Source organism: Notolepis coatsorum (assembly GCF_963971535.1).
Source record: "Notolepis coatsorum genome assembly, chromosome: 1".
NCBI lineage: Eukaryota > Metazoa > Chordata > Actinopteri > Aulopiformes > Paralepididae > Notolepis > Notolepis coatsorum.
The window spans coordinates 144,975,863-144,992,248 of record NC_140165.1 but is presented as its reverse complement, the minus strand read 5'-3'; the positions used below and the strand labels follow the sequence as shown (position 1 = coordinate 144,992,248).

Below are 16,386 nucleotides of genomic sequence, written 5' to 3'. Positions count from 1 at the left end.
TCCTAGGTTGTCAAAGTGGGCAGGGGTGAGGTGGGTTCTAGGAGTAAGGTCAAGCAGTAGTCTGACCAGTTTGTTTTGAGATGTTTGTAATTTTGTTTTTAGCGCCTATGAGGTGCTTTGGTACCATGAGGTGCAAGCATAGTCGTAGTACCCTTGTATGAGTGCTCCTGCCAGAGTCTTCAGGGTGTTCTTGTTTACCAGAGGAGATCCGGTACAAGAATCGAGTTCATTGGTTGACTTTTTTTTATTACATTGGATGCCATTTTGTCACAGGAAAGATTAGCCTCTAGGATGGAGCCCAGGTAGGTAATTTCATCTTTCCTTGTGACAATATTTCGGTCTTGCTGAGTTTGTTATTTGAACCGAAGAGAATGGACTCTGTTTTGCCCATGTGTAATGAGCAGTGATGCCAGTAACTAGTTACTAAGTAACTAGTTACTGTAATCCGATTACTTTTTTCAGTAAATAGTAATCTAACTTGTTACTTTTTACAAGCCAGTAATCTGATTACAGTTACTTTTCCAAGTGGCTGTGAGTTACTATTTAGTTACTATCTCATAATGCTGATGATAAGAGAGCCAGGGGTACAGTCAGCTACACCGGAGTATGTGGCCTGATGGCTGATGACGTCTCATGATGACCTGTCTGAGCAGCCAATCATCATTTGAGACATTATGCACTTTCAATAAAGCATTATTTAAAAAAAAACTGTTGTCATTCTTGTGGCAGCAGCAGGGGGGACGACGACGACTTCGTAACCTAGTTACTTTCAAAGTAACTAAGTTACTTTGATAATCAAGTAATCAGTAAAGTAACTAGATTACTTTTTAAAGGAGTAATCAGTAATCAGTAATCAGATTATTTTTACAAGTAATCTGTGGCATCACTGGTAATGAGTTTGTTATCAGCGAGCCATATGCAGATTTTGCCTAGTTACGAGCTGAGGTTTTTTTCAACCTGTAACTTGTTCTTGTCAGAGACCAGCAGGGCTGAGTCGTCTGCGAACAAGAACAAGTTGCAGTCACAAGCTGACGACATGTCATTTGCATAAATTAGGAACAGTAGCGGTCCTAGTATGCTTCCTTGTGGAACACCACAGCTCACTGTGAGGGGGGGGATAGGGTACCGTTTACCTCCACCATCTGTTCTCTCCCCTCCAGGTAGGATTGCATCCATCTCACTGATAGACTATCAAAACCCATTGCTTTTAGCTTGTCAATCAGAATGGAGTGATTGACAGTGTCGAAGGCTTTTTGTAGGTCCAGCATGACCATGCCGCAGTATTTGCCCGCGTCCACCTCTTGTTTGATGTGGTCGTTCAAATAGAGAAGGCATGTGTCAGTGGAGTGGGATGTTCTGAAGCCAGATTGGAATTCGTAGATTAGATTTTTTTCCGCTAGGTACTTTTCAACCTGTTCGTAGACTATTTTTTCCATGACTTTCGAGATGGAGGTAAGAATAGAAACAGGGCGGTAGTTGCCTGGGTCTAATTTACTGCCCTTTTTGTGCAGGGGTGTTACTCTCGCAATTTTGAAGTCCTTGGGGACGTGTCCCTGTTTTATGGAGAGGTTTATTATGTGTGTGATGACTGGGGTGATGGCGGCTGCTGAGTCTCTGAGGAATTTGGAGGGGATGTTGTCATGGCCAGTGGCCTTGTTAGGTTGGAGGGCGCTCAGTTTTTTGAGTACCTCATCTGTTGTTACCATTTCCAGTTTGAAGTCATCTTTGTGGACCCCTAGGTTCTTGTAGTATGCTACTATGTGTTCTACCCCATAATGCCCTGAGTGGGAGGGTAGTTTGTTTACCAGTTTCAAGTTTCTTTAATAGTTGTCATACAGAAGTACAGAATACTTTTATACAAAATGCTTCTTACTGTTACGCTCCAGAGACTGTGCAAGACAAGATAAGTATGAAATAAAATAACATAGTATAGCATGTAAATTAGAAGTAAAAAAATGAGGTCACAGTGTTGTGGCTATGTTTGTGAAGAAAATGTTTAAGTAATTGGCTACATCCAGCTTGTCTGTGATGAGCGTGTTGTCCGTCTTTATGTTTATGTTTGAGAATCTGGTTTTAAGTTTTTTACTGCAGCCTAGTTGATTTGAGTAATTTCCAAAGTTCACATGGTTTGTTTTTGTTTTCCTCAGTTTTGCCATTGATGATTTTCTTTTTTGCTGTTTTGATCATGGAGTTTACGTCATTTCTTAGTCTGTTTCTTTCCAGTTTGAGTTCAATCACGTGGGCTTGGAGGTCACTGCTCGTGCTTTTGGTAAGCTTTGACAGACTTTTACGAAACTCAGAGCATTTTTTGTCTCTGGTTTTCATAGCGGTCAGTATTTCAGTGTGCATCCACGGCTCAGCACGATTTCTTACTCTTGTTGTTTAGTATTGTTGAAAATTTGGTTTTGAAACCAAGCCATGTTTCTTCAACCAGTGTACCATTGAGCTCATCTGACCAGTCCAGACTCTCAAGTTCAAGGTTAAAGGCCTCGCTAGAGTAGGTTTTGAAGTCTCTAGATGTGACTGTTTTGTGACAGCCAGTCTTTTGTTTTAGCTTTTTGCGGGTACAGAATATCATATAATGATCACTTAACCCGCATGCTATAACCCCTTTATTGGAGATATTGGACTTGTCAGAGGTCAGGATGAGGTCAATGGTAGTCTCTGAGTTGACTCACATACACGTGTGGGTTGGGTGATTAGCTGGCTGAGGCCGTGCAGATCACAAAACCTATTGAAGGATTTGAAGACGGGTGCATCTTTTTGTTGCTATCCGTGTTCCAATCCCCAATAAGAATCTTTTCTGCATCCTCAGCTCCAGCTAACCACACATCCAACACACCATAAAAGCCATTTGGAGTCAAAGATGTCAGCTGACCTTGCACCAAAAGAAAATAACTAAACAAAAATAAAAAGCATATACTGGAAACCAGACAAATTCATTCAACCTTTCATGAATGGAATTCAATTTGGAAACGTGAAACTTATTTACTTTTTGGCAGCATCTCCTTCTTCCAGCATGGCTGCCTGTAACATAGCAACCATTGTTTTGTATATGGCAATGGAAGAGACAACGGTTGCTATGTGCAAATCTATATGTTGATATAATAATAAATATATAAACAAAAACAATAATTTGGTGTCACAGTAGAATAATATAATTTCTGCTTCATGCATTTCCAGTGTTTTACCTGCTCTACCACTGCACAGAAATTAGGCATTTTATTTTGAAAGTGGTTACCAATGGTTACATCAGCCATACTGGAAGAGAACTACACAACCCTTCTGTGCAACACCTCTATTGGGCTGGGCGAGGAGGGTGAGTCGAAGGAGAGTGTGACAGCGATCCAGCTGGAACTGGCCTAGCCCAGAACTAGCTGCTCTCAAAAGGTGTCTAGTTTTACAGGGTATGGTGAGTGACGCAACAAGACTTGGGAGCAGGACATTACATAAAATGACATGTCTAAAAGAAGACAAGAAGACACTCAGCCGTTGTGTATGTAAGACAACCAGGACAAACGGCTCCGTTATGCAATTTCAATGCCCCTTGTACTATGGCAGAAAATGTTATCTGGGATGACATAACGCAGATAAAATGTAATGCATGTCTGTGTACCAGAAAAAAAAATATTAAACTATAATTTTACATCAAGACATTTCTTTATTGTGACACAGAAATCTCAAACGCCATCCGATTCTTTACATCTGTATAATCCATTTTAGATATGTTACGTTTTCTGATGTGCAGAGGTAAGACAGTAAAAGTTAAGTTAATGCAACCATAAATAATTGTAATAAATATCAAGTAAATGTACAGCACACATTTCTCATCAGCAACACCTCTTTGTATGGATATTATGTCCTTTTAATGAAGTTCACAATCCGCCCAGAAGAGGAAGGAAGAGCGAGAGAGAGAGAAAGAGAGAGTCATTGTTAGCAGCGGTATACCCTTCAAAAAGAACAAAACCCAAACTAAATTGGCAAGCAGTTCAACCATCCAATACATGTAAAATATCCATAAATGACTTTTGTTGTGTTCTTCAGTTCTATCCAAGTAAAATGGCGGTTTTTAACTCACACAAGAAAACATGTTTCACCATGAGTAGAAGAGATAGTATCCGTCTGAGTACAAGACAAAGGTGATAGATTACTGGTCATTTCAAAATTTGTAAAAAATAAAAACCCAACAAATTGGATATCCAATAGACATCGCTTAGTTTGTCCGATTTAGAATATTTTCATGGAAGAGTAGTGCAAACCAAAAACCATAAGGTGAGGTGAATCAATCAGCAATTAATAAAAATTGCCATTAAATATAACTTAAAAGTCTATTTACATTTTCTTTTCCTGTGAGGATTTTACAGCTAAAACATTTGGTTATGAGTAAATTTAACAAAACAAAAATAGCAGAATCCTGTTCTTTAATAACAGAAAATCTTTTTTTCAATGTTTTTATTTTTAAAGGCAGAACATAAAGAAAATCCACCCCCCCTTGGTGTACGTATGTGGATTGTGTATGCTAGGGGGGATCGGGGAGTTTGCTGCACATTCAGTAGCAGGAGCACACAAGCAGTGTGGGAGAGCATCCCGGGAGAACAAACATCTCCCTCCCATTTTTCACAAAGCAACACCGCTTTCACAAAAACCCCAAATGCAAGTATAGCAGACCTGGCAACCAGCAACGGCTCCCCCCTGGTTCCCAGATAGAAGCTGGTCTGGAAGGCCAGCTGAAAGTCAAACCTCCACCTACCATGCCGCCACAGCTACTAGGATATATATAATAAAAAAAAATCAAATAGCAATTTCATAAACGAATAGATTAATATGACTTTTATTTTAATTTTATACATGACTTAAATACCCTCTTCGGAGACTTGAATAAAATATATTCACTGTTTATATATAGGCAGATAAGTTAGTTTGTCCATTAGCTGTTCATTTTTACAGGCAGTAACTACATTGTATCCTATACAGCGCTTGTTCACTTATCCTGCCTGCTGATAACTGAACTGTTCAGAAGCAGGCAGCATCAGTACTTTTTTTTCCTCAATAGCTTTTTTCAATAGCAGGTGCACCTCCATCTACAGTATCGGATGAAACATCTTTTCACCCAGTAATACTCCAGAAGGAATCCTTTAGGTTTCTCCTTTCACGCACACAGCCAGCATTTCCCCCTTGTGGAGAGAAAGAGAGCTACATGTAAGTAAAGGCATGTTTCACAGCATCCCCGACAAGAGGGTGAGAAGAAAGGAAGTTGTCGGGTCAAGGATAAAGAGGTTAAGCCCCCAAGTTGTTTGATTCATTCATAATATTGTAAGAGATCAGGGACTGTGTGGGACCAGAATTCCCCAGAATGTACAGTAGTGTGAACGTCCAGAGTGCCGCCAGTCCATTGTGTTTACTTCAGCAACACTAGACTAACCTCAGAATCCTCAACTTAGGAGAGGCCGTACAGACCATGCTCTCTATAGCAGGTGGAGGGTGGGGCTACAAGGACAGAAAGAAGGTGGTTAAGTGTAGCTAAGTACAAACAAAAAGCGTATGTACTGTACCATGTCACAGTCCTCTCCTACTATCAGTGATACACCTCAATGCCACTCTAAACCTCAGTGCAACCAGAACAGACACTTAACAGTGTCGAGGGTCGTGGGGGGGGGCCTCCTGTGAATTTGTCTGAAACTGTAACTGAAAATTCAAATGATGCACTGGCGAACCGCAAAAATGCTATAAACGAGGAGGAATAAAACGAAATGAACAATTAGGTGCGGTCTTGATGGATCAGCGGAGCAGATCCAGGAGAGCAGGGCTGGGGTTGGGGGTGAAGGGGTCCTGCTAGCCGCTGAGCGGGTCCTCGCGGTAGTGGATGGCGTAGCGGAGCTTCTCTAGCATCACCTCCAGGGAGCTGTACTGGGGCAGCTTCACCATGAACATGCAGGTCTCTACGCGGATGTGGCGCGAGTCTGGGGAACCTGGGAGAACACAGAACCAGAGAGAGACGAGCATCAGGGAAATCATCCAGACTTCTATTCCCACTTGAGTCTCATGTAGGTGAGTGGCATCGGTGGGTCTTGTTTAGTTGATATGAATACGTGTGTTAAGCTCTTATCTAGTCGTTTTAGAGACTGGTCATAACTAGCCTGTGATCCTAAATAGTGAGACAGTAGCCTGTAGTGGGAAAGCATGTCAACACCTTTTCTGTAGTGGTCATACAGTATGCACATCACACTGGGTTGACTTGGGACTTGAAAAACTATGTAGAACACTATGCTCCAAATTACACCTTTAATTCAGATTATATATATAATTTTAAAAAACTACAACATTTCAACACTGCTGGGTGTTCATCAGGTCTCTGTGTGCAAACATACCTACAGTATTATGTCATGGATTATGTCATGCCTATCATGACATTACTTAATCAATGCAAATAACATATATATATAAAAAAATATATAATATTAAAGAAACAAAACACAAACAAACAAGATACATACAGTATAATTATATGAGATGTATTGAACACTCTTTTATGTACTGTATAGTGCCTCAACTAATCCTTTATGTAGTTGTCCTGTTTTTCATTCATAGGAATAAACAAAACCTTTTCATTAAATGAAAGGTGTAATTTAATTTGGAGCATAGTGTGCAAGGGTTCTACGTCAGTCAACACCTCCTAACCAAACCATTCAAACTTAAACCTGGAATAACAGTATCCCATAAAAAGACAGAGAACTGACCCTTATGACAACAACAGGGTGTAACAGCACTGATACAGACACAATAAAAACCAGGCGGGTTAAAAACAACAAGAAACAACAAGACGTTCAAAGTCTGTAAAGTTACAAGACAGTATGAACTGCGATGATAATCACTATCAGTGCTTCCCAGAATTTCTGCCCGACAGCACAACGAGGACATTCAAGTGGATAGTGATCCTTGTGTGTCGGACGTGTGTCTGTTATGTGTTTCAGTTACGTGTGTCTGTTACATGTGTCTGTTACATGTGTCTGTTACGTGTGTCTGTTACGCATGTCTGTTACGTGTGTGATTCTTACCCGCTGCCCCATCGGGAGGAGCGATCTTCATGGGATAGGGGGGTACATGGGCGGTGTCGGGCCCCCCGTCCTTGCAGGGGCAGGTGAAGGGGATGCGCTCCTGGTTGCAGGCAAACTTGATGAACTTACACAGCTCCTCCTGAGTGAACATCTCCATGGCCGTCCAGAAAACCTCAATGTGCTGGTCCGTCTCCATCAGACCCACTTGATACATGGTGTGAGCCTGCAGACGGGGCGGGGGGGGGGGGGGGTGACATGTCAGGACCAGAGACCAGCCTGTGAGAGAGTTCATGCTAGTGATAATAACATTCTATTCATCTATCTGACTGTTTATTCAGGGAATGTCACGAGATTCAGCATCTCTTTTTCAGCCCTGACCAAGATGGCAGCATCTCCAAAAAGCTTCACATACACAATACAACAATAAAACAATGACGCAAATGTATAAATGAACTAACATAGAGAGAGAGAGAGAGAGAGAGAGAGAGAGAGAGAGATGGAGAAAACGAGAGAAATGAATAAAATAGAAGTGGTACAGGTAAGTCAGCCTATTCAAATTTTTTTTTTTTTTTTTTTTACTATTTCCTATACATTCGCTTTCACAATTTCCTCTAAAAAATCTGCGAGTCGCGGTACGAGCCCGATGAGTTTGTTTCACCTTGAGGAACTCCAGGTTGATGTAAGGCAAGCCGCAGGTGCGCAGCTCCACCTCTAGGGGGCTGAGCACGGTGAGCAGCTGGAGGGGGATGATAGAGCCCAGCCCGGCCCGTACCGCCGTCATACACTCTATGTTCTGCAGCTCCCGCAGACGCAGGCCCCGCACCGCCCGCGCATACACATCCTTATTGTCCCAGCTTCACATACAGGCCCACACACAGACATCAGAGGAGGAGAGAGGGGTTTAAGATATACGCAGTGTGTTGTCAGGGATGCAAAGACATTATGAGATTTCAGCACCACTCCACACATTGTTGCTGTTCTCTAATGCAGCCATCAAGCTTAAGGGAACGTAGACCAATCTCGGTCACTCTCTTTGTCTGGGAACGCCCAAAACCAAATTCGGTCACGCCCCATCCAGGCTTTTTTTTACTGTCAGCGTTTGGGAATTTCATGTCGACAGGTAGGTGAAGTAAAATTATACTTATTTTAGAATATATATATATCAAATTTAGTCATCTAAAGACTATTAGATATGAACGTATGTACCAGTAAAAAGTGGGAATCTCTAGAATGTGTTTTGGGCGACGGTCTTTACAAGTGTGCGGGTAGCCTCTCTAATCAACTTGACGTTATAAACAACACTTTCTGTTGTCAGTAGATGGCAGCATTGGTTTAAAAGGTGAAAATGTTACAACTACAAAATGACTACAAATCCCAAGACCTTTATCACCTAGTTGTTCACAGGTCAGCACCGGATTAGGAAAACGTGATCTCAACACAGGAGCGTTAAACTATTAATGCGACCTGCATATAGTGACAGAGAATGGTCACCTAATTATCTTAACAAAAGTGCATCATTAGCATTATGTTTGTTGTCTAAAGGGGAACATAATGGTACAATTTAAGATTTTAATGTTATCCGCATATGAAGGACAAATAAAACATCGTTAATTTGTAAGAAACCTCAATGAAAACGGCGCAGGGTAAGTTATATTCGCTATTGTTATGAAAACGTGATCGAATCCTATAAAAATGTGGACGCATTTGGTCACCGTGACGTTAAATCCTCTAGACAAGTGGTACTCAGACTCAGGAGCCACATTGACACAAAATATATGTTTTGATATATTACAAAAACACCCCATTCCTCAACCAAATCAGGCTACCGATAGCGCTACTGACACCAGGAAGTTACTTTTGTCTTCGGAATTGGATCTTCGGGGGAATTGATTCTCTACACACCACAAAATAGACAAAGCAAGTGGTGTGCGTGTTGCCTCCTACTCGTCTAGTAAGTAAGGACGTAGTCACTTGAGTGACCAGTGTACCTGACACTGAGGTGACGGCCTCCCTGACACAGCTCCACGTCCTCTCCGGTCATGGTGATGTAGGTGAAGGTGCAGCAGGGCCTGCTGGGAGAGTCGGGGCTCTCTCCGGAGTGGTGCTGCGACGAGATCTCCGCGCACAAGCCCTCCAGCTCCGCCTCGTCACTCACCTAGAGGGTCAGAGAGAGCCCAGGTCATGATGAGGTCACTGGAACAATCGCAGTCAAATGACTGGTGTGTGTGGGTGTAGTGAGTTATGGGCTCATATCACTATTAATGACAAGTTAAAATGGGATTGGTCAGGGTGGTCACCGATTCCAAGAGGGTTCCCTGTATCTCCATCTCTTACATTCTCAAACTTCTTGACGTAGTTGTAAGTGAGCAGGTCGGCCTCCTGCAGGTCCTGCTCTGGGTCCAGCGGCTCGCCCACCAGGCCCCTCCAGAAGGAGCCCAGCAGGTCCAGAGGGAGAGGCACGTCGGCCCGGATGGCGATGCCCAGCAGCTGACCAAAGAAGTGCAGCAGCTGTTCCTCGGCGTAGCTGATAGGGCAAGGTGTCAGGATGTACTTCCCCTGAGGAGAACACAAACACCCCAGTGATTAGCACCAACCAAGCAAGGACATGAACAACCAATGGTAACGTATGGTGACATGTTGGGGGAACAAATTCTCTCCCATTTGTTGTTGTGGTGTAGGAGAGCAGGTAGGGCTGGGGCGGGGCATGAGGGTGTGTGTATTACTGTACCTTATTCCGATTGGCTGCGGCACTGGGGCAGGGGAGCAACAGGGAGAGCGCAGAGCTCTGTAACTCCTTACACACCTGCCACAGGAAGTGTCTGAAGGAGCCACCTGGGGGGAGACACAGGTTGATCACAATAGTAAAAAGTTTAAAACTAAACAAAATGGAGCTTGGTTTGAACAGCTGAGAAGACGAGGCAGTAAGAAAAAAAAGATGAATGAGGAACACTAACTGGTGCCGTGGACTTCCTCTCCAGTGAAGCGGATGTTGAAGGCGTAGGTGGGGTCGCCTCCGCTGGCCAGTTTGACACAGAGCTGTGAAGAGGGCACGCAGGCCAGCTGGCGCGCCGCCTGACAGAAGTATGTGTTCTCGGACGATCGGATCTCCCCTGGAGGAAACACAAACATGGTGAAAGTGACATGTTGTAAAACGTAAAACTAAGGCAACACCGCAAAACACCATACATGTATTTTAAGAGCCTTGGGCAAACGTGAAAGTTGCTGATTGGAAATAGCAACTTTGGATGGATGTTTACAGTTTTTCTTCTTTCATCTCGATTATAGGATTTACGAAGCGAAAAGGAATGTAATCAATCCAAAAATATGGATATTTTAGAAAAATGAATTGGAGAGAGAGGCTCAGGCTGTCTTCAGTTTCATGGCGTTGCCTTCCTTTAAAGGATCAATAGGCGGCTGCTGATTTTTGGCAAATTTTTTATCTCAACAGTAATCGATAGCACTTTTTAAATTATTATTATAATTTTTTTAGCTACTGTGTAAGGGGCAGGAGCTAAAACAACAACATCCAAGCAAACAAACAACCAAGTCAAATGATTGGAAAGAGCAAGCTGTCTATCAAACCATCTAGTGACACGCACGCTTGTTATGGCCATAAGAGTTGCGTGCATTATACAAAGGCCTGCTGCTAACGCATACAGTAGCTGCCTGGTAGCTACCAAGCGGGGCTTGACTTCTGATTGGGAAGAGCGTTGTCGAATTTGATTTCAGGATTTTTTTATATTTCTAAGTTCTGCCCAAAATCAACGGCCGCCTATTGCTCCTTTAAGTGACTTGAGGAAACGCCTACCTCCCACAATCTCCAGAGGGTCCAATGTGATCTCTGGGGCAGCATGGTCGGCTGTCCTCTGCACTGTGGCGTTCAGCACTCTGTTCATTACTGTCACCTTAGTGTCATAGTACACCAGGCCTGATGGAGACAAAAAGTCAAGTCAACTTTATTTACACAACACAAAAAAACAAAAGAACTTCAGAAAAAAATACAGGGAAACACACCACACACATTCAAAAGCTAATGATTAAAAATAGGTTTTAAAAGGTCACATATTATACACCTTTTGAACAAGTTAATATAGGTCTCTGAGGTCTCCAAAACGTGTCTTTGAAGTTTTCTTTTCTGAAATTACCACTCAGATTATGCATTCTAGTATGTCTCTAATCTCTATACCTCTGTTTCAGTCCTGCTCTGGATGGGCTGTTTCTGTGACTGTAGCTTTAAATGCAAACAAGCCATGTTTTCCCCCTCGCCACACTTCGGAACTGCAAGGCTTCCGGCTCACAAAATTCAGATCAAACTGTTAAACTAGGTGTTGCAGATCAAATATGAATTAAGATCCAGCAATTGCATATCCTATTTCCCACGCAAAATGCTGTCAGTGACATATTTTAGTGAACCGCCCTCTCCAAGTGACATAGGAGGGAGAGGCTAATTTGAATGGCTCGTCAATCCGTGTATCATTCGATCATTTCATATCAGATTTAGAATCCAAAATCAGAAAACCAATAACGACCTGTTATTTCATTGTTCGTTTACAAATAAAAAAATCTGAAAACCAATAATGGGCTATTTTTTGTTGTTTTGATTTTGTTCTAAAGTAAAAAATAGAACACTATAAAATGGGATATTTTGTTATCAGCAACTGTCAATCTCTGAACACACTTTTATTGGCCCCTCCTGACCGTACTGACCTGGACCTAATGAATGAATGAATGAACAAATATATATTGAACTGATCACAGCCCTATCCAGTACTGTATCCGAAACATGACACTTGAGCCCAGACACACACATGTTCCAAAGCATTATTGAGCAAAAGCTTATTCAACTAATAATTAACACTTAATAATAATTACATACAGACTAAAACACTGAGAAGCACACATTCAATATAAATGTACGACTTTGCTGCAGTCTCGTTCTCAGAGTGCGCCTCCTGTTTGAAACATATTGGGCAATGGGCACATCTGCTCAAATCTTCATGAGACTAAAGCCATACGTTTTTATTTAACTATCAGCAGGAAAAGGACATCTGTACGCAACATCATTGTGTATGGTACATGGTTAGTCTACGTTAATCAATAAGTCCACTCGCTCGCTGTGTGAATTCTGCGAACAATGATCTGAGCCTGTGTTCCTTCATGGGCTCAGTTTGACATTATGCACGGATTTAAGACTTAGGTTCTGAGAGGGTAAACTCCGCTAGCACATTCAGTTATATTTTTTACTTCAGAACAAAATCAAAACAATGAAAAACAGCCCATTATTGGTTATGTCTCTCACCTTTAGCCTCACACAGCAGTGCTGCGATGCTGTTCTGATAGGTGCTTGTTTGTCTCATCTCCACCAGGGGCAGGAAGAAGCTCTCCAGGGTGTTGTTGAGGGACTGCAGCAGAGCGAAGCGCAAACGCATGCTCTCCACGGGCACATCTACAGAGAGCAAACATAAATCATAATAAACAAGTGCACAGACATGATACAGTATACAGGCTGGGACAAGCAGACAAGTAGGTCACATACGGAGCAGGGAGGCCACGCGGGGGTCAGCCGCATCGCTGGGGTCCAGGTAGACTTCATGGGGGTGGAGTCTGGCGGGTGTGATAGCTAGGTGACGGCACAGCCTGTTGATGTACTGGACCAGCGCCACGTCCATCTCCAGACCCCACTTCCGGCTGGCCTTCTGGGCGTGGCGAGTGTCTATGCAGGTACACCTATGAAAGCCATGTTCAATGTTAGGAAATAAATGCACCTTGATGAATTATCAACAGATCCTGTGTGGAGTGTTCTTAAATACAAGGGTTTCACGCACTAAACATCAACAGATTATGTGGAGTGTTAATAAAATAAAAAAAATACTACTGACTTCATTGTGTCAAATTCTAGAATTCTCAGTGGGGCCATGGGACACAAATGAATAATTAAAAAAATGTCATTAATGTTACCCAAACTGGCTGTAATTAAAATGTCAAATGGCTATAATACTCTTACTGAGGATCTTCAGCTGACCTAGCACTACTAATTTGTCATCCTGATTTTTTCTTTTATTATTATTATTATTATTATTATTATTATTATTATTATTATTATTATTATTATTATTATTATTATTATTATTATTAGGATTATAATCACTTTATAATATAATTATATAATTTCTTATAATTTCTTTCAAATTTCTTTTACTGGACACTGACATACATAAATAACCCATAAATAACATACAAAAGCCAGCCTAAATCAGTTCGACAATATGGCAACCAATGAAATTGCCAATGAAACCAATGGTTTGATACGATGGCATGTTGTTTGGTTCAATACGATGATGGCATGTTGTTTGGTTTGGTATGATGACATACCTAATAGATGAGGGCCGATGCCTCATTCCAAGCATCAGCTGTTCTCCATCTGACATGCCTTGACGTAACAGCAGTGACATGTCCTGAATGCTTACAGGAATAAGCAGTCGTGTGTGTGTGTGTGTGTGTGTGTGTGTGTGTGTGTGTGTGTGTGTGTGTGTGTGTGTGTGTGTGTGTGTGTGTGTGTGTGTGTGTGTGTGTGTGTGTGTGTGTGTGTGTGTGTGTGTGTGTGTGTGTGTGTGTGTGTGTGTGTGTTGAGGAATGTTAACTACTGACGCCTCGCCAGGCTCACCTTTCAAAGTGGAGGTCATAACCACAAGCCAGAATCGCCCTCCACACGCTACGGATGTCCTGCTTGGCCCGGTCCACTGCAAACTTATGGAAGCCCTCTAACGTCAGGTACCTTTCCTCTGGGACTGAGGGACAGTGGCATGAAAGACAAAACAGTGATTCTCAGGTTTTGGAACAACACCTATGCGTATACCTAGCCATTAAGTCCCAGGGCCCACTGTGTTCAATAGCATGCTATTATGCAAGTTGTTCTTTATGTGAAATGAACCCACCACCACCAACAACAACAACAACAACAACAACAACAACAGGTCTAGGCAAATACATTTTCAATCTAGTTACAGTATTTGTGGCAGCTTCTACATCTTAAAACAAAGTGAAAATCAGTCGAGAGTGCGTGTGTGTAGAGTCTATTTTCGGATTAGTTAAGAAATGGTAAGGTTAGGATTATGTTAACCGTTTCTGCGCCAATTTTTTTTTACTCGTTATAGCCCGCCAATCAAATTATGCCAACAACGAGTTAACTCGTTATTGGATCGTTATTTCTTTTATTCGCTATTTCCATTCATAATTCATCCTGCTGTGCTGTAGGACTCAATGGCACTTTGTCTGAGACCGCAACGGTGCGATACCGCCGCCTAACGGCTTGCGGCCGCTATTGCACTCCATTTGAAATGATGTGGTTTGTTTTCTCGGCCGAGCGGCGGCGTGGGGGCGGGTTCTAAACACTCCGGCAAAACAAGCGGTTACAACAGATGCATCGACAAGGGTCCCCGCCCGCCCGTTAATTTTCTTTGGTGGTAAACGTGGGGGACACTACCGCGACCAGTATTTGGAATGGCGATCAGATAATTGGATTATTCTTTTTGCAGTACATCATAGACAAGGTAAGAACTATATATTGGGCCTAAAAGAAAAAATTGTTTGGTTCCGGTTGCCGACCGACCCTGCTGATTTAGGTGCGACCCAATTTATTTTATGAGTTGAAAAAAGAATATTAATTGTAATATTAAAAAATTACAATAAAGTTTCATAAACATCTTAGTCAAACCTTTAGTATTATGGATATTAAACATGCTGGCAGAGTACATGCATCCATGTTGTCGTGAACATTTTAATTAAAGAAATTCCCTATCCATAGTCGCCGTGGGACAAAATAAAATAAAATAAATTCCCTACCTACCCATGGCCTTAACTGACAACCAACAGGAACCAAATTTTTTTTCTTTTATGCCTAATCAATCTTGCGTTGATCCGATAATTTTTTCCCGTGATCGCAGCATGTGTGTGTGTGTGTGCCGTTGGCTGCGATAAAAGCACGGAGGGCCGGTTTCTCCCTGTCCCCTTTCGTGCATGCATGATGAAACACAATACCGATAATCTAGCGTTGATTTCAGGATGATTCAATAATCAAGCGAGAAATGGCAACGTGTTTAGTGGATTTCACTAAAGGGCTGTTTGACGGAGTTCCCTGGGATTACACAGGATCACTCTACAACTATACTCATATTCACCACGGTATAAAACTGAAATTCTTTGCATGTTGACCGGAAGAAACCCACTGACAATCGACGGCGTTATTAGATCCATAGCAGGGGAGGAAACTAACTTTTTGGCTTACCAGCCAACTGGCGAGTAGATGATTTTTTTTACCAGCCAAACAGATTTTTTACCAGCCAAAAATAAATCGATAATTGTGATAATTACTTCTTTGTATGTCTTCGTCTAAATAGATTTTCAATCATAGTAATAATCACACCGTGTCTCTACTCTTTAAAATATTTATTAGCATAAAATATTAATAACAGTGTCTCTACTCTTCACAATATTAGCATAAAACATATTAACATGAAAGAGGGAACTATTCTGGACTGGGTTGGGCTGAACTGGGCAGTGAAAGATGCTGGGCTGGACTGGGTTGGGCAGGGAACGTTGGGCTGGTCTAGGTTGGACTGGGTTGGGCAGTGAAAGATGCTGGGCTGGGCTGGACTGGGTTAGGCTGTGTTGGACTGGGCTGTGCTGGGTTGCACTGGACTGGGTTGGGCAGTGAAAGATGCTGGGTTGGGCTGGGCTGTGCTGGGTTGCACTGGACTGGGTTGGGCAGTGAAAGCTGCTGGGCTGGACTGGGTTAGGCTGGACAAGAGATGCTGGAATGGACTGGACTAAATATTGGATTGAGCGGGGCATGGTGAGTGTTCATTTTCCCCCTTCCTCTCCCAAACTGTTCCTACAATTGTTTTATGTTGCATGATGATCATGAATACATTTATTATGTATTGTATTTTTTATGTTTAAATATCAACATTATCTGTCCATCCTCAGTAAATACTATCAATATAATACTCCTGACTTCATCTGGTATTTTCAAACACACACACACACAAAATGCTCTGAGTTTCGTAAAAGTCAGTCAAAGCTTACCAAAAGCACGAGCAGTGAACTCCAAGCCCACGTGACTGAACTCAAACTAGAAAGAAACAGACTAAGAAATGACGTAAACTCCATGATCAAAACTGCTAAAAAAAAATGTCATCAATGACAAAACTGAGGTAAACAAAAATAAACCACGTGAACATTGGAAATTACTCAATAATCAACTAGGCTGCAGTAAAAAACTTAAAACCAGATTCTCAAACATAAACATAAAGACGGACAACACGCTCATCAC

The 16,386-nt window shown here is 42.1% G+C and overlaps 1 protein-coding gene across 1 annotated transcript in view; it reads right to left on the bottom strand.

Moving 5' to 3' along the window:
• Positions 1-3,673: 3,673 nt before the first annotated feature.
• Positions 3,674-16,386, bottom strand: part of hectd4 (HECT domain E3 ubiquitin protein ligase 4) — a 167,118-nt gene continuing 154,405 nt past the window's right edge. Inside the window, exons 66-76 of the mRNA XM_084328500.1 lie at positions 13,720-13,843; positions 12,592-12,782; positions 12,355-12,501; positions 10,864-10,983; positions 10,010-10,165; positions 9,784-9,887; positions 9,390-9,611; positions 9,044-9,210; positions 7,714-7,909; positions 7,056-7,278; positions 3,674-5,969 (exon numbers count right to left, since the gene is read on the bottom strand). Coding sequence (XP_084184626.1) covers positions 5,833-5,969; positions 7,056-7,278; positions 7,714-7,909; positions 9,044-9,210; positions 9,390-9,611; positions 9,784-9,887; positions 10,010-10,165; positions 10,864-10,983; positions 12,355-12,501; positions 12,592-12,782; positions 13,720-13,843 — 1,787 coding nt within the window. The 3' untranslated portion in view covers positions 3,674-5,832. The remainder of the gene's footprint in view (positions 5,970-7,055; positions 7,279-7,713; positions 7,910-9,043; positions 9,211-9,389; positions 9,612-9,783; positions 9,888-10,009; positions 10,166-10,863; positions 10,984-12,354; positions 12,502-12,591; positions 12,783-13,719; positions 13,844-16,386) is intronic.